A 26,559-nucleotide genomic window follows, 5' to 3' on the forward strand; every position below is an offset into this window, starting at 1 on the left:
CTCTGAGTTCTCATGTCCCTTGTATCTACCAGAGGACTGTATGACCCACTTTTGTTGAAAGCAAAACAGTTGGAATGGAAGAAACTGATTGAGAGACCAAGAAGAGAGACAATGTTTAATTTTTAAAGCCCAGTCTTCTTGCTGAAAGCTGTCTTCACATTTGAGCTTAGACTTGATTTAGACTTGCAGATCCACCTGGGTCTCTCAGTCAGGAACAATACGGCCCCCATCACAGTGTTCTAATAATACACTATTATGACTTTTGTCAACCCCCCTCCAAAGTAGTGGACTCTTAAAAGGAAAGCACTAAATTCGGCTTTTCATTTGCTCCCCATCTCTCAAAATCACACAATTATCCTGTATTTACAGAGTTACTGAGGTGTCCTGTATTTTCCATGTAACCCATCCAAACTGAATAATTTTTTTTGTAGCTCATTTACAAACATTCAAGAACTTCTACAAACATTCAAGGGCTCCTACACCAGTTAAATATCACCTGATTATTAATCACCGGACACTTGCATCCTCTTACCACACCATTCAAAAACACACTCAGATGTATCTTGCATGCATCATATAGACCCACTTCTAATGTATCCAATCCTTTCCAATCAAAATCCTCATGGACTCAGGAGCATCAGAAAATTACATGTCCTCCCACAACCTTGCTGGATTCAAAATTCCCCGCTGCAAAAATGACACCACCGACCAGATCACCACTTTCCAAGGAAAACCACTGGGCAACGGCCTGCTGCGGCACTGCACACCAGAGGTCGTTCTACATATTGGGTGCTTCCACACCGAATAGATCTCGCTACTGCTGCTAGAGGAGGCTGTCATGGACATCATCCTATTCAGTCCTTTTCCTCCTGATATTCCCAACATATTTCTGATATTATTGATCAATCTTATCAGATTAATTTTGATCGTTCACTTTTATTTTAAATCAGTGAATGCAATTCACCTGCATTGCATTAGCACTTGTTAGCCTGTTATTAGCATTTTCATTCGTACCTATCGCTGTTTTCTTTTCTCCTTATATCTCTCGCTCCAGTCTTTCACAAGTTCATCAAACAACTGTGGTAAGAATATTTCATCAAGCACGGTGAGTAATGGCTTCTCCTGCTATTGTTATTTGCACCTATTGCCACATGTACAGTTTATCTATCTCTGTCGCTGATGAGGGATTCACATGTGATAAATCCAGGGAAATAGTTAGGCTGACAGAGAAGATTTCAGAATTAGAGACACGCATCCAAACTTTAACTGAGGACAGTAAGAAAGTTAGGACTCTAGATATGGCTTTGGATGCGTCTAGCTCAGGGATTTCTGTACTAACTGGGGCCCAGGTCAGGAAGCAGACAGACTGGCTAAACCGACCGTCTGCTAGCTGCCTCACGTCACAGAGGTCAGTTAATTCTCAGCATATAGAGACTCTTTCACCTAGATATCACACTATAGAGACTGTGTCTATTCCCCAAACTAGAAAATGCAAAAAACATCCACACCGATCTAAGATTAACAATTTATTTGTGGTTCAAAAAACAAACAAAAAAACTGATGCAATACGGATAAACAAATGATAAATCTTTGCCTATTGAAAAACAGATCCCTTTCTACGAAAACACTTTTTGTAAATAATATGATCAGTGATCATAATCTAGATGTGCTCTGTTTGACAGAAACCTGGCTAAAACCTGATGATTACATTATTTTAAATGAGTCCACCCCCTAAGATTACGGTTATAAACAAGAGCCGCGTCCAAAAGTCAAGTCAAGTCAAGTCAGGTCACCTTTATTTATATAGCGCTTTAAACAAAATACATTGCGTCAAAGCAACTGAACAACATTCATTAGGAAAACAGTGTGTCAATAATGCAAAATGACAGTTAAAGGCAGTTCATCATTGAATTCAGTGATGTTAAAGCGCTACATAAATAAAGGTGACTTAACTTGTCTGAGTATCAGGTATTCCAAGACATGTTCAGCAGGGTCACAGCCACTCACTTTGCACCTCACCAGCCATGGGACTGTGCCATTGACCTGCTGCCTGGGGCCAAATTACCCGAAGGACAGGTCTACCCATTGTCGATCCCGGAAAGAGCCGCCATGGAGGAGTACATTCAAGAAGCATTACAACAGGGGTTCATCCGTCCGTCCACCTCACCCGCAGCATTGAGCTTCTTCGTGGCCAAGAAAGATGGGGTTCTGAGGCCCTTCATAAATTGCCTGCACTCAATGACCAGATGGTAAAATTCACCTATCCCCTTCCTCTGTTTCTGGCCGCCTTGGAGGAGCTACGTGGTGCCCGCATCTTCAGCAAGCTTGACTTAAGGAGCACCAATAACCTCATCCACAGGCGTGACAAAGGAAGACCGCTTTCGTGATGCCCACCGGGCACTATGAGTACCGTGTGATGCCCTATGGGCTCTCCAACTCACCTTCCATCTTCCAAAACTTTATGCATGAGATCTTCAGAGACATGCTCAACCGGTTCTTCCTCATCTACATAGATGATGTACTCATACTCACCTAATCTAGAAGAACACCATGGCCATGTCACCCGTGTACTCCAACGCCTCCGCCAACACCACCTGCATTTAAAAGCTAAGAAATGTGAATTCCACAAATCCACCATCCACTTCCTGGGCTACATCGTCAACCTTGCAGGAATACAAATGGACCAGAGGAAGGTGGATGCGGTTCAGAACTGGCCACAATCCTCTATGGTCAAAGAGATGCAGATGTTCCTGGGGTTCACAAATTATATTGTTGCCAGAAGGGGGCACCACTCACTTCTCTCCTCCAACGGAAGGCCAAAACCTTCACCTGGACCCCAGATGCACCGGGCATTCCTCCAGCTCAAATCTGCATTCTGCATTCTGTACAGCCCTGCCTCTTTTACACCCAGACCCCAATCTCCGTTTCATGGTGGAGGTGGCTGCAGCGACCCTAGGAGTTGATACACCTGCCTGACCATTACCATATCTTAGACACCTTCCATGCCTTAATGCTAAAACTATTCACTAATCTTTTATCCTTCTCTCCACAGAACATGAGGTCTTTCTTTCCCGGCTATCTTTGTTTCCAGGTGGAATGTTGAAGAACGCAACACATGTCCATGTCCGAGGCTGAGACTATGGAATCACCTGCCTCACCATTCAAACCAGCCTTCTACACCTATTCACAATCACATGATTATCATGGAAACCTGCATCCACTTACCAGATCATTCAAAAACACTCACCAAAGTCACTCTGCTATCCATTGAAGGACTAGAAGTTTCAACCCAGATAAAACCATTTACTATACTTACGTTGATCACCTGAGTTTTGATTCTTGTATGTTGTAAACTTCTTCTCAGTTGCCTTAATAAACGTACCAGCTTGTTTGAATCAGTCTGTTTTCCTCCTTGACCAGCTGTGACACTGGGAAAGGTGGAAGGTTTCAGAAACTCTGAAAAGAATTCTACAGGAATCTATAGTGAATGCTAACCAGCCATCTAATCTCTTCCAGAGAAATATATACGTTGCCTTTCGATTGGAACTCACTGTATCAGTGTTTTGAAGGCCACAGCAAAGGTGTCCAATATTGCTCCTGGAGGGCCAATGTCCAGCAAATTTTAACTCCAACCCCAAATTAAACACCTGAACCAGCTAATTAAGGTCTTATCAGCCATACAAGAAACTTCCAGGCAAGTTTGTTGAGGCATGCTGGATCCAAAATCTGCAGGACACTGACCCTCCAGGAACGAGTTGCCTTCCGTCCACCTCAGTTAAACAACAAATTAACAACAGTAGTACATCAAGAATCAGAAAATATATTTTTCAACCAGGAACTGCAGGGTCTCCTTGCAAAAGGAGCCATAGAGCATGTACCTCTCCCAAAGAAAGATTCAGGGTTGTACAATCTGTACTTTATTTTACCCCAAAAGAATAGATTGTTGTGTCCAGTTTTAGATCTGAGGGGCCTGAACCGTATTCTTTGAACCGACATACTGTACAGGTTCAAGATGCAGACCCTCCAGCTTAGATCTTCTGTCTCAAGCACAGGAGATGATCTAATACCCAAGCTGAAGATTTGGAAACCTCTGGCATCTGAGGGGTACCAGCTCTTAGATTCTGGTCTTCCAAACAAGAATGTTTAGACCCTTACAAGAAGTTCTGCTCAACAACTTTATGTATTATTCACTTCTTGTGGAGCAGGCACTACTCTGTTATGTGGTGCCGTTGCCATTGAAGTTCCCATAACATCAAAACAATGACATGGCATCAAGTTCAACTCGAAAGGGAACGTTTAATGTTATGTATGTATCACAGTTCCCTGAAAGGGCAAAGAGACAGTACATCTTGCAGCCAAACTCCGACCATGCCTTTGAGTCTTGTCAGACAATTAGAGTCTGATGATATGTTAGCTTGGCATCTATTTATTGTTTCGGTGATGTACTAAGCCATGTTGCTACGTCATCACACTCAACTAGTCAGTAATGGGCAGGTGCAGACTTGTGCTTAAGGCACTGGCTTGAGTGAAGCATTCCCATAGCATTAAAACAAAGATGAAAAGAAAGACTGTTGAGTGATACAAGAAAAAGTAAAATAAATGTTTTGTTGCCACAGACAATTAAAAATATAAAGCTTCAACTTCAGAATGTAAAATAGGCATCATAGTGAGAGACCAATTAGAATCAATAATTACAAAGAGCTTCTACAGATCAAGAAGTTTGACACTCCCAATAGTCTGCAGTAAGGACATATATTTAATTGGTATTTGTAACGTTAGCTTATATTTGTACACATTTTGTTCCATTATAAGCTTAAAGCTGTTGGTAGATTTCCAATGTGTTAATGGCCGGTCATCATTGTAAAGCTTTTGATTTTGCCTGAACTATAATTTGTTTCTGAGATGCCTGAGGGAGACCAGACATTTATTCTGGTTTCTCTTGACAACAGAAGTTAATCCTAACTAAAGCCATCCTTTTGAACAGTTCATGATTTTCATGAATAAACTTTAAAAGCAATTTAACAATTTCTGTATTGCTTTTGTTCATTATTTACAATAAAATGTAATCAGTTAAAGGGGTTTAATTAGTAGCTTACAATTTCATGTTATACACAGTTTATTCTGGTGACCATAACTGATGTATGCTGTCAATTTGTCCAGCAGTTAAAAATTTGGCTGACTAATATGTTGCTTTGTTTAGATCCCATCCATCACCTAGAGATCTGCACCTGAATGTATCAAACAGCACAATAATAAGCATGGCCACAAAGATTAAAACTTTACTTGTTATGGTGGAGCTACATTGTTGAACATTGTTTTTAACATCTACACCCCTGTAAATCCCTCAGAGAACTCATCTACCAGCCCGTAGAACGTCCTACTCACATTACTTTCCTTTAAATTCACTCCTGGGAAGTGTTTCTTTGGCTTCAGCCAGTCAATCACACTTTATAATGTGCCCACAATTATCAGGCATTAACTCACCTTTGATCGCTGCTAGCCATCCTTCAACACTTATCTGTGTATCCCTCCTCATGTTCAAAGGAATACACTGAAGTTCAAGCACTTAGTATTTACATGTTTAGACTGTAAGCGAGGTCTACTGTGACCTGATTGGATCTTCGTTGTAATGTAGGACAAAGCAGTGATTGATTACAGCTACTTCTCTTGGGCTTTTGAGTGGATCCTTTTATAGCAGCCCACAGACTGCTATAGATTCTTATTCTGTCCTCATTTGCTGAAGGAAGCCTCTTTTATAATTACTTAATTTGTACTTTAAACCAAATGCTGATCTGCCTGTATTTCTGCTGGTGAAAGACCACTGATTAAATTGAAAAGATTCAAACTCACCCCATATTGCCATGAAGATGGCAAAGAAGACTGTTCCTCCATTGTCAAAAAGATGGGTCACCTGGTGGACAAAAAAGGGGTAATATATTTAAGAATGTATAATTAGGAAATTAGTAAAATCTGATTATGATCAGTCTTATGATAATTCCTAACTATTTTACACGTTTAAAATGTTTCCCATTCACACAAATTCATCTGGGCCCGGTTCCCCAAAACGTTCTTATCGATAAGTAGTTCTTAACCTATTCCTTAACCTCTCTCTTAACCTTATGGCACGATTCCCGACATGTTCGTACGCTAAGTCTTCTGGAAGTCATACTTTCGTAAGGTTGGTCTGGACCATTCGTAAGCTCTCTCTTAGCGTTATTTGAGCTCAAGACGCTACTGTACAGCAGTCTTTAGAAATCAGCGCAGCGCAATACAAGTCAAACTATGGTATGACAACAATGATTTTATGTTATGGACATTTTAAGACTAATAATAAAAAAATTTTTTTTTTTTTTTTGCTTCATCGAGGTCGTGGGAGAGGGCTACGGCCTAATCAAGACCTCGATGTGGAGGTGCGTCCACACTGTCACCAACGCCCTTCTGTGCCATGCAGGGGATTACATCCTGGTGGATGGCACACTCATCCCTATCACCAATCCATCAGTGATTGGTCAGGCGTACATATCGCGAAAGGGAGACGTGGCCATAAACGTGCAGGATATAGCGGACCATAGGGATGTGATCTCTGACCCGGTGGCAAGGTCCAGAAAAACTTCAACATGAAGTGATAAAAATGTATACACTGAATGCAGGGTAATTTTTTTTTTTTTTTTTTATAAAAGCATATGCCAACTATGAAAATGTAATGTATGTGTTAGGTGCAGGTTCATGCTTTTTTATTACAAAGTTGCAATTTCTTACAATTTTGTATGCTGTTATTTGTTGGAAAACATGTTAATGTAATAAAAAACATATATATATATATATATATATAAATTTATATTTAAAACATAAATATTTATTTTTTCTCCTGAGGTTGAGTTGAACACAGGTTGTGGCTGCAATAGATGCACTTGTGTAATTGGTTCTGCTCTGACTATTCAGGAAATAGCCGGCACAGGAGTTTGTTCAAGTTACAAAGACACTGAAGATGACAGTCTATGGCCCATTTCACAAAGGAGGTTAAGTGAAAACTCTGAGTTAACCCTGAAATGAGGGAAACTCTAGGTTTTCTGTTTCAGAATGGAAGGCAAACACGAGAAAGCAGGGTAAGTCAAGCCCGTTTCTGAAAGAGAGGTAACTTATACTCAGAATCAGTTACCGTAGTAACTTATTAACCTAGCCTGGTGAGGAACAGGTTTTTTTTCGATAAACCCAGAGTTTATTTCGGTCTCCTCCCCCTTTTTAAACACTTCATTGATGCACGCTGGAAAAATACTCTTCTTTCTAATTGTTTTATATATATATATATATATATATATATATATATATATATATATATATATATATATATATATATATATATATAATAAAATAAAGATTGATTTTCTATATAAGATACTTAGGGCCCTATTTTAACGATCTGAAACGCAAGTGTCGTAGCACGAAGCGCATGTAAATTTGTGGGCGGGTCTCGGCGCTGTTGCTATTTTCCCGGCGGGATAAATGGCTCTTGCGCCCGGCGCAAATCTAAACTGGGTTGGTCTGAAGTAGCTTCATTATTCATAGGTGTGGTTTGGGCGTAACGTGAAATAAACCAATCAGAGCGTCATCCAATATTCCCTTTAAAAGCAGGTGCGCAAGTTCCATTATGGATTGCTATTATTATGGCGTATTTACCAGGCGCACGCCAGGAGCGGTTCACAGCCGAGGAGACTGATGTTCTTGTAAGAGCAGTGAAAGACAGAGAAGTTGTGTTGTATGGGGATGGGAGAAACCCACCCAAAATAGCGTCGGTTAAACAGGCGTGGGAGGAAATAGCCACAATTGTTTCATCAGCTGGCATCCCCAGGACGTCGTACCAGTGCCGCAAGCGCTACAATAACGTCAGAAGATGGGGAAAGTCCAAGCTTGCCAGCATCAATCGGGCACGCCGTGTAACGGGAGGTGGATCTGCCTCTACTCAGGACCTGACACCAGAAGAGGACATCGCTGCATCCACCCTCACCGCTGAAAGCGTTGAAGGATTTGGGGGTTTTGAACTCGGCACCCAATCAGAAACGCAAGCAGTCCAACCCCAAGGTACACAAATTCACATACAAGGTTTCTTATGAAAATATTTTAATCGTTATTTACATGAAAAACATTTATGCAGCCACACAATAAAGAAAAACAATGTAACAGCTTCGCAGGAAGACCCTGGCCTCGCGAGCCGTGCGCACGGGCCATCTGGGGAGGGAACAGCGCAACCATCAAGGTCCAGACCCACTATACGCAGTGGCAGCATTGCTAGACCGGAGGACCACCCCTTCCTGCAGCTCCAGCAAACCGGATTTGAAATGCTGGAGCGGGAGCTGTCTGGGATGCGGCAAAGTGTGAATGGCCGTCTTGACCGGATGACGATGTTGCTGCGGCCTCTCGGGCGCATCTCCTCAAGCCTGGAAAGGATTGCTGCAGCCATGGAGCGCGGCCATTCAAGCGCACCACCACCTCCTGTTGTGCCTCTTCCTCCTTCCCCCACTCCATCTCCATCCACCCATTCCACCAGGCGCACATCGCGCAATGCCATTCCCGGACCCTCAGGTGTCCAATCCCGCTGTGGCGCGCATCGCAAAACTACCAGAGGGGGGAAAAAGAAATAACTTTTTCTGTTTAAATATTTTTAACCTCATTTTCCATTTGTATTTTTTTTTTATCAATTACTGTTTGCTATTGATTTTTCTTTTTGACAAAATACAAAGAAATTTCACAAATAAATAATTTTGAATGTTTTGGACTCGTTCTCTCTGAATCACGAGTACGGTTATATTTTTGCAATGTAGTATAACATTAGACCGAGATAAATTTGCTCACGCATGCGCCCTTAAAATGCATAATGAATAACGCGCAACGCGCCACTGACTTTAGACTAGGTTTTTTTCTGGTCAGTGGCGCAATTGTTTAATGGAACAGCAAAATAGCACCAGGGATTGTTTGCGCCGGAACACGCCTCCTTTTTTGCGCTGAACCACCCAGTTCATTCACTAGTTTAGCGACGTGCTTCTGTGGAGGGAAAAGTGCGCTTTGCGCGGGTGCAAAATAGGAATGACACATGCGTTGGTGTACAAAGTCAATTGCGCTGGGTGCAAGATAGGGCCCTTAGTCTTGTTTCCTGGGGGGATCTAAATTAAGTGCATTTTACTTAAGTAAAATTATATGCTAGTGTGGTAATTAAAATAATCTTAATGCAAATGGAAAACAAGATTATTCTGAGTGTCCATTACTAAGTGCAAATCTACCGTAGCTCCGGCCTTTTTCTGTAAATAGCATCTAGAGCTACTTGCACTTAGCCTACTGTAAATAGGATCTATCTCTAATTAAGTATGTTAATTCCACTTAGTGTAAATAGCCACTGCACTTAAAATATTTTTATTAATATTGTCATTTTATATAAATTTTTGCCCATGAGATACCATAAAATGATTAGCTATTAGTTCATTAATCTAACGTTCTGCCAGTTCTCAACTGTTATATTGTAACACTGATAAGAATTACATTTGTATCGAGTCTGAAGTATGCAGACGTCTTTTTGGCTGGAGCTGTTGCCATGGTGAATCGTAATATCAGGGCTCCATTGATAATGGCTTTTTATAGTTGTGGTGCACATGCTTAACTCAGAGTCAGTCAATTTAGAGTTGATTAAACTAACTCATTTCAGCTGTTCTGTAACCTAAAACTCAGAGTTTCCCATCTCAGGGTAAGTGACCTCAGAGTTCTCAACTCAAAGTTGGTTGAACCTCCTTAGTGAAACAGGCCCCTGGTCTATAGCATCAGTCACTAGTACACCATTCGAGGCCAGAGGAGTGAGGTTTATCTATACAGCTATCCCATACCAGCTAGCCTCCTCTTATTGGGTCATGGCACCACTGTAACCAGTTCCTCTTGACCCTTAGAGTGGGATCAAATGTACCATTGGTTCTGAGACTACATTTCCCATGACACCCCACATCAGGTACTGATTACATGCACAGCTGTTTCAAATTTGAAGGACTATTTAAGTTGCAAACTATTGCCCCGTCCAAATACCCACACATGCAGTCTTTACACTTGACTACTTGAATAATGTATTTCCGGTATTTGGTCCAAGTGAGCATGAAGACCACAAGTATGTGTGTAGAACTTTTAATTACCTGATGGGACACACTGATAGTGTTGTAAAAATGCAAGTGTTTGCAGAGTTTTATTTTTATTTTAAATACTTAGCATTTTAAAATTAACATCTAAATGTCTGTTAATTTCTGGTGCTTCTAATTAACTGCTAAAAAACATTCAAAATGTTGTACAAAATAGATATACTTATCTTTGCAGCAATAAAACATGTAGCACTTTGTTTTACTACCAAATTATATGTAATATATTATTAATAATAATATTTAACTTACATTGCAAAGGTTTCTGTGAACCCTTGCACGATCTTGGCAAAAAGAATCACAATTTATTTCCAGAACATGATGAATGATGAGATACACTAAGCCTTAAATACCACTCTGAAAGTGAAACTGTATTCAAGAATTTATTGTGTGTTAAGAGCACTGCGCTTTGGCATTTTTAAGATCTGGAAAGTCTTGCACACTTACTTCCTGTCACATGCACGTGCTGTCAAGTGGCCAAGACCGCAAGTGTGGGTATTTGGACAAGGCATATCTCACTCACATGATGAATTAATGTTTAGCTATTGCGGACTCTACCAAGTGTTTTCATTAAAAGATGGCCTTCCACTCGTGTGTTTCTGGATGTGGTAGCTTCCTGGCTTCATCTGATGGTCACACGATGGGACCCCCATAGATGCCCAATCGCAATCGTGCTGTCCTTTCTGCAAGAAGGATGCAGTAGATGGCAAGTCCATTGGGACGCATGACTTGATCATCAGGTTCATTGGGGTGCAAGAAGGCTGAATCCTCCACGCCCTTACCTGGTACCCTCTTGGGATCTCCACCCATTCCTGATGGCCTTAAAGCAGGAGCCTTTCGTGCCTCTGCAGTCAGTAGAACTTAAGTTCCTGTCGCTAGTCAGTGCTCATCACTGCATTGGCTTCGGTCAAGAGGGTGGCAGACCTGCAGGCATTTTTGTTTGATGATACATTTTTGAATTCGGGCCATCCAACTCTCTCTGAATATGTGCCCAAAGTTCCCACCATGCCTTTTAGGGATTAGGTGTTGAACTTGCAAGCGCTGTCCAGGGAGAAGGCAGACCCAGCCATTGCTCTGCTCTGTTCCGTCCTTGCTTTATACATTTACGTAGACTGCGTTTTCCTGGGCGTTTGCACGGGGCACCCCGATAGCAGGTATTTGTACTTCCTGCACCCTCAGCAGTCAGGTGTGGCAGAGCGCCAGAAGCCAAGTCCAGCACTTGTGTGTATACCCAAGGTCAGCCCTTGTGCTGGGCTAGGTGCCCGTGTTTAGTGATTACCCCTTTGGGTGATCTCACATTAGTGTTCTTCCACGGTATGGCTTCCCTCATGGTAAGCCTTTGTCTTTTCCTGGCAAAGTCCTTCTGCTGTCTCTGCTGTGCATTGATCTCACCCCAGGTTGGCTGAGTCTGCCGCAGGGACTTCCATATGTAGTACTGCCCTTTACTGCCAAAGTCAAAGTCACCTTTATTTATATAGCGCTTTAAACAAAATACATTGCGTCAAAGCAACTGAAAAACATTCATTAGGAAAACAGTGTGTCAATAATGCAAAATGATAGTTAAAGGCAGTTCATCATTGAATTCAGTGATGTCATCTCTGTTCAGTTAAATAGTGTCTGTGCATTCATTTGCAATCAAGTCAACGATATCGCTGTAGATGAAGTGACCCCAACTAAGCAAGCCAGAGGCGACAGCGGCAAGAAACCTAAACTCCATCGGTGACAGAATGGAGAAAAAAACCTTGGGAGTAGCCAGGCTCAGTTGGGGGGCCAGTTCTCCTTTGACCAGATGAAACCAGTAGTTCAATTCCAGGCTGCAGCAAAGTCAGAATTGTGCAGAAGAATCATCTGTTTCCTGTAGTCTTGTCCCGGTGGTCCTCTGAGACAAGGCCTTTACAGGGGATCTGTATCTGGGGCTTTAGTTGTCCTGGTCTCCGCTGTCTTTCAGGGCAGTAGAGGTCATTTCTAGGTGCTGATCCACAATCTGGTCTGGATATGACCTGCCCTGGCCACTTTATATGTGTAATTTGCACATGTTACCTCCTATATGCAGGATGTGGCTTCCGTAGCGTTCCACTACTTGGGTACGATTTCCCAGTATTATGTTTGTACGGAACAGCAGTGAGGGACTCCTCCGCCTAAGCCCTGTCCTATTTTCTGCCCCAACTGGTGTGGGAGGACTTGCTGGCCTACACATGGCACAGGAGGGGGTCAGCAATAGTGCCGTTTTCCACAAGGATCCCAATTCGTCAGTGTGACCAACTGAAAGGGAACACCTTGGTAATGTATGTAACCCTCGTTACCTGAAGGAGTAACCACAATTGCTGTTCCACTGCACATGCTCTGCCTATATACCCGCACTGTTGGGCAGGGTGCGTGATGGTGATCCGTCTCTCTAGCTAGATCCCAATTCATCAGTCACTGATATAACATCTAGGTTCCCTCATTCAGGAAACTTATAGGTTACGTACGTAGCCCTCATTCCCTGATGGAAGGAACAGAGACATTATGCCGAATGACATATGGGGTCTCACTTGGGAGGCCGATCAGCTCTGAGTTTAAGAGAAAACGCCAATGAAAATTGGCTAGTGGATTTTGCATGCTGAGCCACTCCTCTTGCTTAAGTGTATATAAGGCAACAGCGTGCATCCACTCATTCAGGTTTTACCTAGAGGAGCCAAGGACATGTCCTGGCAACAGCGAATAGTTCAAGGCTGTGGCATGGGGACATAACATCTCTGTTCCCTCCATCAGGGAATGAGGGTTATGTATGTAACTGAGATCTGTCGGTCACTACGAGTTATGTCAGCACATAGAGACTCTTTCACCTAGATATCACACTATAGAGACTGTGTCTGTTCCACGAACTAGAAAATACAAAAAACGTCCAAACCAAGTTAAGGTTAACAATTTAATTGAGGTTCAACAAATAAAAAACAAATGCAATATGGATAAACAAATGATAAAGATTGGCTTATTGAATATCAGATCCATTTCTACGAAAACACTTTTTGTAAATAATATGATAACTGATCATAATATAGATGTGCTCTGCTTGACAGAAACCTGGCTAAAACCTGATGATTACATTATTTTAAATGAGTCCACCCCCCAAGATTATTGTTATGAACACGAGCCGCGTCTAAAAGGCAAAGGGGGAGGAGTTGCTTCAATTTATAACAACGTTTTCAGGATTTCTCAGAGGGCAGGCTTCAAGTATAACTTGTTTGAAGTAATGGTGCTTCATATAACATTATCCAGAGAAACCAATGTTAATGATAAATCCCCTGTTATGTTTGTACTGGCTACTGTATACAGGCCACCAGGGCACCATACATACTTTATTAAAGAGTTTGGTGATTTTACATCCGAGTTAGTTCTGGCTGCAGATAAAGTCTTAATAGTTGGTGATTTTAATATCCATGTCGATAATGAAAAAGATGTATTGGGATCAGCATTTATAGACATTCTGAACTCTATTGGTGTTAGACAACACGTTTCAGGACCTACTCTAGATTTATCGAAATCATACTCTAGATTTAATACTGTCACATGGAATTGATGTTGATAGTGTTGAAATTATTCAGCCAAGTGATGATATCTCAGATCATTATTTAGTTCTGTGTAAACTTCATATAGCCAAAATTGTAAATTCTACTTCTTGTTACAAGTATCGAAGAACCATCACTTCTACCACAAAAGACTGCTTTTTAAGTTATCTTCCTGATGTATCCGAATTTCTTAGCATATCCAAAACCTCAGAACAACTTGATGTAACAGAAACTATGGACTCTCTCTTTTCTAGCACTTTAAATACAGTTGCTCCTTTACGCTTAAGAAAGGTTAAGGAAAACAGTTTGACACCATGGTATAATGAGCATACTCGCACCCTAAAGAGAGCAGCCCGAAAAATGGAGCGCAGCTGGAGGAAAACAAAACTAGAGGTATTTCGTATTGCTTGGCGGGAAAGTAGCATATCCTACAGAAAAGCATTAAAAACTGCTAGATCTGATTACTTTTCTTTTTCTTTTAGAAGAAAACAAACATAACCCCAGGTATTTATTCAATACAGTGGCTAAATTAACGAAAAATAAAGCCTCAACAAGTGTTGACATTTCCCAACACCACAGCAGTAATGACTTTATGAACTACTTTACTTCTAAAATCGATACTATTAGAGATAAAATTGCAACCATTCAGCCGTCAGCTACAGTTTCGCATCAGACAGTGCACTATAGACCCCCTGAGGAACAGTTCCACTCATTCTCTACTATAGGAGAGGAAGAATTGTATAAACTTGTTAAATCATCTAAACTTACAACATGTATGTTAGACCCTATACCATCTAAGCTCTTAAAAGAGGTGCTTCCAGAAGTCATAGGTCCTCTTCTGACTATTATTAATTCCTCATTGTCATTAGGATATGTCCCCAAAACCTTCAAACTGGCTGTTATTAAGCCTCTCATAAAAAAGCCACAACTTGACCCCAGAGAACTAGTTAATTATAGACCAATCTCGAATCTCCCTTTTCTGTCCAAGATACTAGAAAAGGTGGTATCCTCACAATTATATTCCTTCTTAGAGAAAAATGGTATATGTGAGGATTTCCAGTCAGGATTTAGACCGTATCATAGTACTGAAACTGCTCTCCTTAGAGTTACAAATGATCTGCTCTTATCATCTGATCGTGGGTGTATCTCTCTATTAGTTTTATTGGATCTTAGTGCTGCGTTTGACACAATTGACCACAACATTATTTTGCATAGACTTGAACACTTTGTTGGCATCAGTGGAAGTGCATTAGCATGGTTTAAATCGTACTTATATGACCGCCATCAGTTTGTAGCAGTGAATGAAGATGTATCATATCGATCACAAGTGCAGTATGGAGTACCTCAAGGCTCAGTTCTAGGGCCGCTACTCTTCACGCTTTATATGTTACCCTTGGGAGATATCATCAGGAAACATGGTGTTAGCTTTCACTGTTATCCTGATGATACGCAGCTCTATATTTCCTCGCAGCCCGGTGAAACACACCAATTTGAAAAACTAATGGAATGCATAGTCGATATAAAAAATTGGATGACGAGTAATTTCTTACTGCTAAATTCAGAAAAAACAGAGGTGTTGATCATAGGGCCTAAAAACTCTACTTGTAATAACCTAGAACACTGTCTAAGACTTGATGGTTGCTCCGTCAATTCTTCGTCATCAGTTAGGAACCTAGGTGTGCTACTTGATCGCAATCTTTCCTTAGAAAGCCACGTTTCTAGCATTTGTAAAACTGCATTTTTCCATCTCAAAAATATATCTAAATTACGGCCTATGCTCTCAATGTCAAATGCAGAAATATTAATCCATGCATTTATGACTTCAAGGTTAGACTATTGTAATGCTTTATTGGGTGGTTGTTCTGCACGCTTGGTAAACAAACTACAGCTAGTCCAAAATGCAGCAGCAAGAGTTCTTACTAGAACCAGGAAGTATGACCATATTAGCCCGGTCCTGTCCACACTGCACTGGCTCCCTATCAAACATCGTATAGATTTTAAAATATTGCTTATTACTTATAAAGCCCTGAATGGTTTAGCACCTCAGTATCTGAATGAGCTCCTTTTACATTATACTCCTCTACGTCCGCTACGTTCTCAAAACTCAGGCAATTTGATAATACCTAGAATATCAAAATCAACTGCGGGCGGCAGATCCTTTTCCTATTTGGCGCCTAAACTCTGGAATAACCTACCTAACATTGTTCGGGAGGCAGACACACTCTTGCAGTTTAAATCTAGATTAAAGACCCATCTCTTTAACCTGGCATACACATAACATACTAATATGCTTTTAATATCCAAATCCGTTAAAGGATTTTTAGGCTGCATTAATTAGGTAAACTGGAACCGGAACACTTCACATAACACCGTACTTGCTACATCATTAGAAGAATGGCATCTACGCTAATATTTGTCTGTTTCTCTCTTGTTCCGAGGTCACCGTGGCCACCAGATCCAGTCTGTGTCCAGATCAGAGGGTCACTGCAGTCACCCGGATCCAGTACGTATCCAGACCAGATGGTGGATCAGCACCTAGAAAGGACCTCTACTGCCCTGAAAGACAGCGGAGACCAGGACAACTAGAGCCCCAGATACAGATCCCCTGTAAAGACCTTGTCTCAGAGGAGCACCAGGACAAGACCACAGGAAACAGATGATTCTTCTGCACAATCTGACTTTGCTGCAGCCTGGAATTGAACTACTGGTTTCGTCTGGTCAGAGGAGAACTGGCCCCCCAACTGAGCCTGGTTTCTCCCAAGGTTTTTTTTCTCCATTCTGTCACCGATGGAGTTTCGGTTCCTTGCCGCTGTCGCCTCTGGCTTGCTTAGTTGGGGTCACTTCATCTACAGCGATATCATTGACTTGATTGCAAATTAAAACAGACACTATTTCAACTGAACAGAGATGACATAACTGAATTCAATGATGAACTGCCTTTAACTATCATTTTGCATTATTGAGACACTGTTTTCCAAATGAATGTTGTTCAGTGCTTTGGCGCAATGTATTTTGTTTAAAGCACTATATAAATAAAGGTGATTGATTGATGTCAAACGACATACCTGGTCAATGGAAAACGCCACAACCCGAACACAATTGTCAACAAGCCGCAGAGTGTCACAAAAGCTACGCTTACCAAAGCCCCACCACCAACTAACACCAGTACTGGGCCTGGCAACAGACTGCTCTGCCAAGTCTGACCGCCGAGGGTGCTGAAGGTTGCTCAACCAGGATACGCCAAACGGGGAACTCTACTGGGAAAAAAGGGACTCGCATTCCTGTGTGAGGGGGAATGGCACAGAAAGCCTGACACCTAGCCAATTCTTCCTGCCAATTACCTGTTACCCATCACATGGGAAGAAACCGGCTCTACATGAAGGTTGTGAAAACTTTGAAGGTGTTATGTGTCGCACAGATCAACAGATGTCTGGGGGCACGGCTCACCTTGGGAATGGTATGCTAAGGCAATGGCATCCACTATCCAGAGGGCCAACCTCTGCTTGGAGACTGCCTTCCCTTTCTACTGACTCCTAAAGCAGACCAGGATCTGCTCAGAACTTCTGAAGCTCTGGGTGTGGTCCACGTATATGCGAAGCGCTCTTACGGGACACAGCAATGACAAGGCTGAATCTGCCTCCGCCTGGGGCAGTGCTTGCAGGTTAATTCATTACATTTATATAGTACTTTTTTACATAGTCAGGGGGTATCTCCTCATCCACCACCAGTGTGAAGCATCCACTTGGATGATGTGACGGCAGCCATATTGCGCCAGAAGGCCCACCACACAACAGCTTACTGGTGGAGAGGAGACAGAGTGATGAAGCCTATCAACAGATATGGGAATTGTTAGGAGGCCATGATGGTCAGAGGCCAGTGGGCAAATTTAGCCAGGATGCGGAGGTCACACCTCTACTCTTTTCGAAAGACATCCTGGGATTTTTAATGACCATAGAGAGTCAGGACCTCCGTTTAACATCTCATCCGAAGGACAGACCACCACCTGGTCCCGTAAGGGAGTGTTGGGAACCCTGGGCATGTATCCAGGCCGGGGTCTTAGGACAATGTGAGAGTAGGCCAGCCCGAACACAAGGCACCCTTCACTTACTGAAAATGCTTGGATGTCCCCGACCCTCTTGATGGAAATGAGCACAATCAGGAGTGCTGTCTTGAGAGACAGGAACTTCAGCTCGACTGAATCAAGCGGCTCAAAGGGACCCCTCTGAAGTCCAGCCAGGACAATAGACTCTGACCGAGCATCTCTGGGAGTCTTCTCGGTGAGAAAAACACCAATTCGTGAACAGATTCCACTTCAAAGCATAGGCCTGCCTTGTAGAGGAAGCTCTAGCCTGCAGTTTATATGGAGTTTGTTTCACATGTTCAAAACAGCTTACCAAAGCGAATCCAACTGAAAATGTTCAAACTGCCATTGGTCCATGGCAAATATATGATTGGAAGGTGTGTTATGCATCTCTGCCTTCTTTGACATGAATCTCTTTTCCATTTTCTTTTTTCTTTTCAGTCAGTTAATTTTATAAATTTCTATATAAATAAATGTAATGTGAATTTTTGTTGTGTGCTTATTTTGTCATTGAGAGGGAAGCAAGGAGCACATATTTACATATTCACCTAAATGTGCTCCCAGCATAATGTTCTCTTATAGTATAGACTGGTTTCTACCCCTAAACTTAATTTTTAAGTGAAGGATGAACAATATGTTTTTTGTGAGTATATCCTTAAGGGGTTTTCATTCTGATATCAATTTGCAGCTATTTAAGCGGCCAATATATGCAATTTAATGAGAATTGCCATTTTGTGGTAACAAGAGCAACAGAAAGCACTGGCACTGAAAGATCTCCTTCTCACATAGTCTTTAAACCAAAAAAACACACTTTGCCAGCTTAATCATTTGGAAAAGCCCAACTAGATGCACTCACAAGACATAATATATGGTATGCCTGACAACAACATGCATTTATACAAGTTACATATTACTTGAAGTGATGTTGGTAGGTACAAATTCAGAGACCCCCGGAGGAGATCCACAAGGTTCGGTGCTAGGAGTTTGCAATGGAGTTTCACAAGTTCTCTTGATTAAATTATTTGGTGAAAAAAGGTAATAGATAGTGTGCTTTCCATGACTGGATGCTCGGTCCTGAACTGAGATTAAGCTTTATAAGGAATACATCGAAGTACAGGGTTAAACATGTGGGCCTAAAGGTGAAGATGGTGAGGAGGTGGGATACTGAAGAAATGTCATAGGAGATAAGTAAACTAAACTGCTGCTTATATACCCTTGAAACATGACTGACATATTATAATAATATTATATATATTGTTATAATAAGCTCCTTCCGAACTTGCATTCCGAACTTCCTTAAGAAGCAGGAAGAGAGACAGAAGATTGTTGGTAGTTGGTGGTTACCAAAACTCCAGAAGTAGGACGCAGAGAAAGTGATTGGTGTGTGTCAAATGACTCTCCATTATGATATACATTTAGAGTAGAAAAGCAAGAAGGATCTGTTGTTTTGACATCCCACTTTTTTTTCTTGAGGAGCATCTGAGGGCTTGGCAGGATCATTTTCTATTTTTCTTCCTTTTTTTTGTAAAGATCATATAATTGTTTATTTAACCTGCATGAAAAGAGTATATTGACATTTAATCCTTTTTGATAAGGGAGGAATGACAGGTCTTTTCTTTTTCTTTTTTTCAGCAAAACTCCTAGTATTGAGTGAATTTTGAAGCGAGTTTGAAGAACCGTAGCCGATGTTTTTGAAAGCAGAGGAGTAGCAGTCAGATATTAAATCCCTTCTAAGCAGAGGAATCAACGGTGGGTTGTAAAAGTAATCCTCAGAGGTGACAAATTTGCAACCATGTAACAAAATTGTGTCCCTGGTGTGGCTGGGACCAGTGGGAAAGAATTGCTGAAAGGTGTAAGGACAGTAGCTGATAACATTTCCATTTTTACCGCTGGCCCGTGTCCAGGCTCAAGACAATAGTGGGTAACTGTGACTACATTGTCTTCTGAGCTATGACAGAGCAATCTTCAAGCAATAAAGCTCTTCTGGGCAGGAACCAATTATTATGTGTATTTGATTTAAATAATAGCCTCTCTCAGGCACATCACTGCCATGTTCCCACGACACAAAAACCCTCTTTTAGTCCTCAGTATTGGCTACACAGCTTGGGGAATCTGTGTTTGATTTGCAAGTTGAAAATCCAGGACCAAACTCTAATTTAAAACATGTGAATATCTTTGACTTCATGCTTTCCTAATGAGTCTACAATAATAAGAAAAGACATTTTGAAAAAACAAAGCTATTCTATAAACCATGTCTTTCACCAAAACAAATTGTATTTGCCTTAAAATGTCTACAGGAATAGAATCTTTATTTATCGTCACAACCAACCCACTAAACACTGGACAACGGATAGACATGCAGATCATGTCTATATTAGGCCTGTCAGTCCATGACCATTTCTGAACATCTATTTGACGTCCAAACTAGGTCCACTATTTGGAAGTCCACCCATGACCCAACTTGGACATCATCTTGATGTTAAACATTTGACCTTTGAACAGGATAATTTTTTGGGACGTCATTTGGACTGAATTTGGACGTCCAAAAATTACATGAAAAAGACGTCACTCCGACGGCACATTGCGCAGTGGGAAGATGTGTTGTTTTCTTGACTTTCATGTTGTTTGTCTTGGTTTTCTTGTGTTTCCATGTTCCCACAGAACAGCATCATGAACTAATTACAAGGAAAGATGCCTAGATGCAAACTGAAGACACTATCGGGAACATTACATCACATCAAAAGGGCCATTTAAGTAACTGAAACTTTATCAAATTTGTCAGTTTCACTGATCTTCTAAAATTTTCTAAGGGGTTTTATGTGGTTTATGTCAGTATTGGGTGGATGTACGCTACCTTTGCATAGACACAACTGTCACTCAGCGTCCAAGAGCTGCAGTTGCCTTCACACATGGGGCACATGATGGTGGTGTTGGCCTCACAGATCTCTTTACTGTAACACAACAATCGTGAATTAGTGCTTTATTTTAAATAAACTGTAGGGGGGCAATGGATACTAGTGAATGAAAATGGCATAAAGTTTATAGAAATTCTCTTTTTTATGACTTATGGACTACTGGGACCTGGACCCTGGGGGTTATTCTGAAATAACTGAGCATACCTGCTGGGACTGACCTTACTTGGCTGGAGTCCATGGTGAAAAGCCCATAGAGGAAGACAAAGAGGCCGACTAGCGCAGCAGGGATCAGCATACCTGTATACCAGCCCAACCAGGCAAAATAGAGTCCAATCTTCTCCCCAAAGTACCGCCTAAGAAACATCAGTAAGAAACAACATTCATTAGGACTCTTTTTACAGTATTTATCAAAGCTGATCAATTTTGATTTGTATATAACAATACTACTGTTCATTGTTACTTCATAAGTTCAAGATTCTTATTCGTCACATACACAATTATATATAGAGCATATATAACCAGCAGTTAAATGTGAGATTTATGTTATTTATGTTAGTTTATGTTAACATATACAGTTTATGTTACATTACAGTTTTGCCATACATGTTTATGATTATATATGATTCTAAAAGTGTCCAGATTATTTAGTAAGTTAGTAGAAACCAGCATGTTTTTGTTTAGATACAAAATTTAATTAATTGGTTTTTCTTTGTAAGAAATACATATCTAAGAGTGTCCAGATTATTTGATTTATTTACTTACTATTTATTTACTGCATGTTTTTAACCACAAAAAATAAATAAATTAAAAAAAAATGTAAGTGGTTTTCAGTTATACAATTGACAGTATATGGACAGTAACATAAAAATCCAATTTACATTTACAGTATTTCATTAAAAATGGACTGTAGTCTTTACTGTAAATATAAGACCAATAAGTAAAACTCAAAACATTGCTACAGTGTTGTTTTTTTTAAAGTTCTAACAACTACAGCTGTTATATATATATATATATATATATATATATATATATATATATATATATATATATATATATATATATATATATATATATATATATATACATCTGATCTTATAATGAATGCTTAATTAAATACATGTTATTCCAGAGAGAGAGAGAGATAGAGAGAAAAAGTTGTCTCTTTAATCAAAATATAAAAACTTTATTTTTCTCTGAAACAAATTTCTTTTCTGCTGATATCAACTTATCCATATGGGCTTAATAGATAGTCTTAGCCCAGTCTAAGCAAACATTATTTAAATCGTTGCATTGTAAAAGTGTTTTTAATAAATTATTAGATCAGGACACACATGCCATGAACGTATATGTCCCAGATACCAAGTTAGACAAATATTGTAGAGTAACAGGAGGAAAGACTCAAGGTGACTAAAAACAGGGCCATTCATTCACCTGAAACATACCAGGTCAGGATGGTTATATAATTCTGAAAATAGAGGGTGACCTCACTCTCAAACCGATGAGCTGCTCCAGCAGAGAGAGGCTGTGTCTGCAGATCACCATCACAATTATTTTTCAATCTACACTTTAAAAGCGGAGTGATCTTATTCGGCTTCAATATTTGTTTGTTATGAGCCTGAGACTTCATTTTTGCTCTTTTTGACTACAGCAGATATTTACACTGGAAAGCTGCGTTCTCCCACACCGATACAGTCACGAGTGCACGAGTTAATGACATTAAAACTGTTCTCACACTGCAAATATTTCCTTTTGTGATTTTACTGTCATTCCTACTGTAGTCGCCAAGAGCTTTTCAGAAAGACTTTTGAGAAAGCCCCAAACAAACAGACTGGGAATTGTTAGGCTTTATTCACAATGCACTTAATTTATATTTGTTTTTGAAATCAATAAAAATCCGATCCATTTGTTTAGACAGCATCATAGCAAATATCTGGATCATCTACATTAATGCTTTATATTGGTGCTCTATATGTACCCTGTATACTGTAGATAGCCTGTTGAGTTAACACATTTATTCTGTAACATTAATTGTGGAAAGAAATAATGTGAACATGAACATTATGCAGGATGGTGACTGACTGCATCATTAGAATGCAGTTATTTGGAAAAAAAGAGAAAAAAAAGACCCTGCATGGATTATTGTCTTATATTTATATCATATGATATAGTTTAGTAATATCATGTGAGAAAGAATGGTGTTTTCCCCCAAATATGATTGCAAATGTGAAAACGATTATTTCTTTATTTTTGCAATACAAAAAAAAAAAAAAAAAAAAAAAAAACTTTAGACACAATATTGTCAGTACTGTCTATTTTGCTCAGTTTCACAAACAAAAATATTTCCAAACAAAGCCACAGCAGTATGAGCCTTTCAGATCAACACAGCTGTGTTTTGTTACTTGCAGTTTTTTGTTAAATAAAAAACTGAAGGACTCGCTCATTAAAACAGTGGCTTGCCACCATCTGTTGGTGGTTTTAGAATAACATTTATCTTGTATACCTTTTTTTATATTTCAATAGTCTTTAAAAAAAGAATACCAATTTATTACAAATATTTATGCAATATTGAATCTAAATATTTCTTTTTAAATCAACTTTATTGTAATGTCTACTCAATGCTTTTCTCATGTCACACAATAATGATTTTAAATAATCTTTTTAGGGCTAATTTCTCAGCCAAAAAATTTAGATTAATTAATTCGTTTAAAGATAGATCATATATATATATATATATATATATATATATATATATATATATATATATATATATATACTCTCACACACAAATGTACATTATGTATTAGACAGCATGGTAAAAACTCATACATTGCTATATATAACATATACAGTATAGATAGATGTGTCCAGATTTTTTTTACACTGCTGTGTGTGTGTGTGTGTGTGTGTGTGTGTGTGTGTGTGTGTTTCTTACCGTATAAGGTCTAGGGGCTGGTATTTGTACCAGATCCCCCAGCGCGCCCATCTCTCGTACAGAAGGTGTCTGTGGTTTTGAGCTCCATGAGTTTTAATCGGATGTCTGCTTTTATAACTTCCCTAGAAATACAATAGCAACGTTTTCCATGCATCTTAGAGCACTTCAGCAGTAACCAAATAGAGGTTAAAAAAAAAAAAAAACTATACATTTGACTTATTTTACCTCATGTGGAGGAAACGCTGCTTCATATGTGCTGTTGCCAAGTAACCGATTAATACCTACAAAATAGATGGAAACAGAAGAAAAAACATGCATGAATGTAATATTTTTTTCCAATCTTTTTATTATTGTTGTTATTTGTTTGTTTGTTTTTTTTGTTTTTGTTTTTTATATTAGTTCCTCTTTGGCATCTTTTGTGCCCAGACAGTTCTAATGTCTGACTGTCTGATGATTCTACACACACACACACACACACACACACACACACACACACACACACACACACACACACTAAATCTAGAAACCTTTATAACCACAACATATAATTTCACATAGACCACTGACTAACATCACAGTCACTACAAACGTGAGGGAATAACAGACGATAGCAAGAAAAAAACAAACAAACAATCAAAACAAAATCAATAAAGTATGGTGGCAGAGAGAGCTCACCGCGCAAAAAAAAAAAAAAAAAAAAAAAGACTTCATCAATTCATTATTTGGTTGTGTTGTGAGCATTTGCAGCGCGTGTGTTCTCAAACTGATGATGATGTTTTCTTGATTGCTGGTGTTTTTTCTATTTACATGTGTTTTCTAAAGTTGCAGTGCGTTGAGCTCCCTCGGCCACCAACATGAGATTTTTCTTCTTTTAAAATTGTACACAACACTTTCAGAAACAGATGGGTAAGTAAGGGTGAGGTTGGGAAATTAACTTTTTGCCCACCAACCTAATGAATTACCGAATGCCTAATCTTACTAGTCTTTTATATTTATATATTGGAGATCCTCGTGAACTTTTGCTGCTGAAAGCATACTCTCCACTAGATCTCGCTCTTCTCTCTACTAGTTCAGTATAAAAAAATATATACTAAATTTACACAGTTGATATACTGTGATAAATGTATGTACTATTGTAAATGCAGCATAATTAAATTATAAAATAAATAAACATATATATATACATATATGTTTCGCAATGTTATGACACAATTCCTGTTGTGGTACAGTTAAATATATGTTAAAACTGTTTTTCAGTCAATTATGTAGTGGGGTGCATCTGACTGCATTTATTTAGTGATTTTACTGCTTGTGGCTAACATACTGTAACATCCCCTGTATGTTTGGCTTCTAGCAGGAGATGAACAAACAGATAACAGCAGACGTACAGCAGAGACAAAAGTACAGCAACAAGAATACAAATCATTTTCAATATGGAATCGTGCGCAGGCAGAATCCCCTAAATAGTACAGTTTTATCAGCTGTTTGGACTCTCGTTCTGACGGCACCCATTCACTGCAGAGCATCCATTGCTGAGCAAGTGATGCAATGCTAAATTTTTATAAGGACAAGTACTAAGCAAAATCAAGCACCACTGAAAATTTAAACAAACAGCCAATCAGAAATGTAAGATATAATCAAAAAACAATTATTGCAAGTAGGTGCTAAGGTACTAAGGCCTAGGCTCTAATGGCTGGCATATACAGAATAATAACCTCTTTGGCAGGTTGCAGGTACAGTATTAATTTCCCACCTTAGTTAAAGTGCAAAAATAAATAAATAAATACATAAACACATAAACACGCACACCTACACACATACAATCAGAAGAAAAGGAAATCTTCCTGAAATATAAATGTAATATTGAGCATTTGTCTCATTATTATAAATATAATTTCTGTTTTTATACTATTCTAAAACACTTAAACACACTACATTAATGAATCTCACAAATCAGTCCAGAGAATTTCTTGGTCATACTCAGAAATTCAGAAAAGAAAAGAAAAGAAAATATATATATATATTTTTTTACATCTAAACATAAACATCTAAATGTATTTTGATATTATGAAGTATCAGTTTTCACAAAAATAATAAGCAGCACCACTGTAAATGAAGTTTGCCATTACATCAATTACATTTTAAATTATATTACAATTAAATTATATTGATTAGACAGAAAACAGTTATTATATTTCAAAGTATTATTGTTATTTATTTATTTTTGTCTTCTTTTGATGGGGGTGCAAAATAAATCTGGTCTGGACATTTCACATTTGTGAGATTCAACCCAAATCACTGTTAAAAAAGCACACTCTGTTTTGCTGATGCTAGAGGTGTGATGATATTTGGGCACCCCTGTGTGCCCGCACAACAGAGACTGTACAGCACTGTACGCACCTTCCCACGAACTCCCTGACTGGCCCATGAGGAGCCGATCGTGATGCCCATAATAATTAAGCAGATACAGACAACACAACGGAGGAGCTGCAGAGAGACGAAGACTGTGTGACCAGCAGAGACATGCACATATACGCTCACACATGAGGGACACAGATGGATGGGGCCCATTTCGGTTCCGTGATGTCTATATGTTGATTAGTGCTGGTCCTAATGATGGAGTTTGAAGGCGTAATGAGTATGTAGTGAAGAAAGACACTATTTTTACAAATATATGGAGGAACAAATGTCCATTTACAAATGACAAAATGGTACTGAACCTGAGCTGGCTCAGGAGCCAAGTTGACAAACTCTCTCTCAGAAGCCTCAGTTGTCATCTTACAAGTTTTGATTAAGAAATAGTTAGTTAGTTAGCTAGTTTATTTGTTTTATTTTTCTGACCAGGAATAAATAGGAATAGTTCATCCAAAAATGAAAATTATATTCTATCATTTACTCATACATGTTTTTCCAA

General features: G+C 39.5%; 1 protein-coding gene across 2 annotated transcripts in view; it reads right to left on the minus strand.

The window, feature by feature from the left end:
• The window catches only part of LOC127947119 (anoctamin-3-like), a 66,996-nt gene that overhangs the window by 16,153 nt on the left and 24,284 nt on the right, over window positions 1-26,559 (minus strand). For both annotated transcript variants that reach the window (XM_052544099.1, XM_052544100.1), the window contains exons 9-13: window positions 23,871-23,926; window positions 23,646-23,767; window positions 20,932-21,066; window positions 20,653-20,749; window positions 5,851-5,911 (exon numbers count right to left, since the gene is read on the minus strand). In XM_052544099.1, the coding sequence (XP_052400059.1) occupies window positions 5,851-5,911; window positions 20,653-20,749; window positions 20,932-21,066; window positions 23,646-23,767; window positions 23,871-23,926 (471 nt within the window). The remainder of the gene's footprint in view (window positions 1-5,850; window positions 5,912-20,652; window positions 20,750-20,931; window positions 21,067-23,645; window positions 23,768-23,870; window positions 23,927-26,559) is intronic.

The sequence above is a fragment of the Carassius gibelio genome, chromosome A25 (assembly GCF_023724105.1).
Source record: "Carassius gibelio isolate Cgi1373 ecotype wild population from Czech Republic chromosome A25, carGib1.2-hapl.c, whole genome shotgun sequence".
NCBI classification, from domain to species: domain Eukaryota; kingdom Metazoa; phylum Chordata; class Actinopteri; order Cypriniformes; family Cyprinidae; genus Carassius; species Carassius gibelio.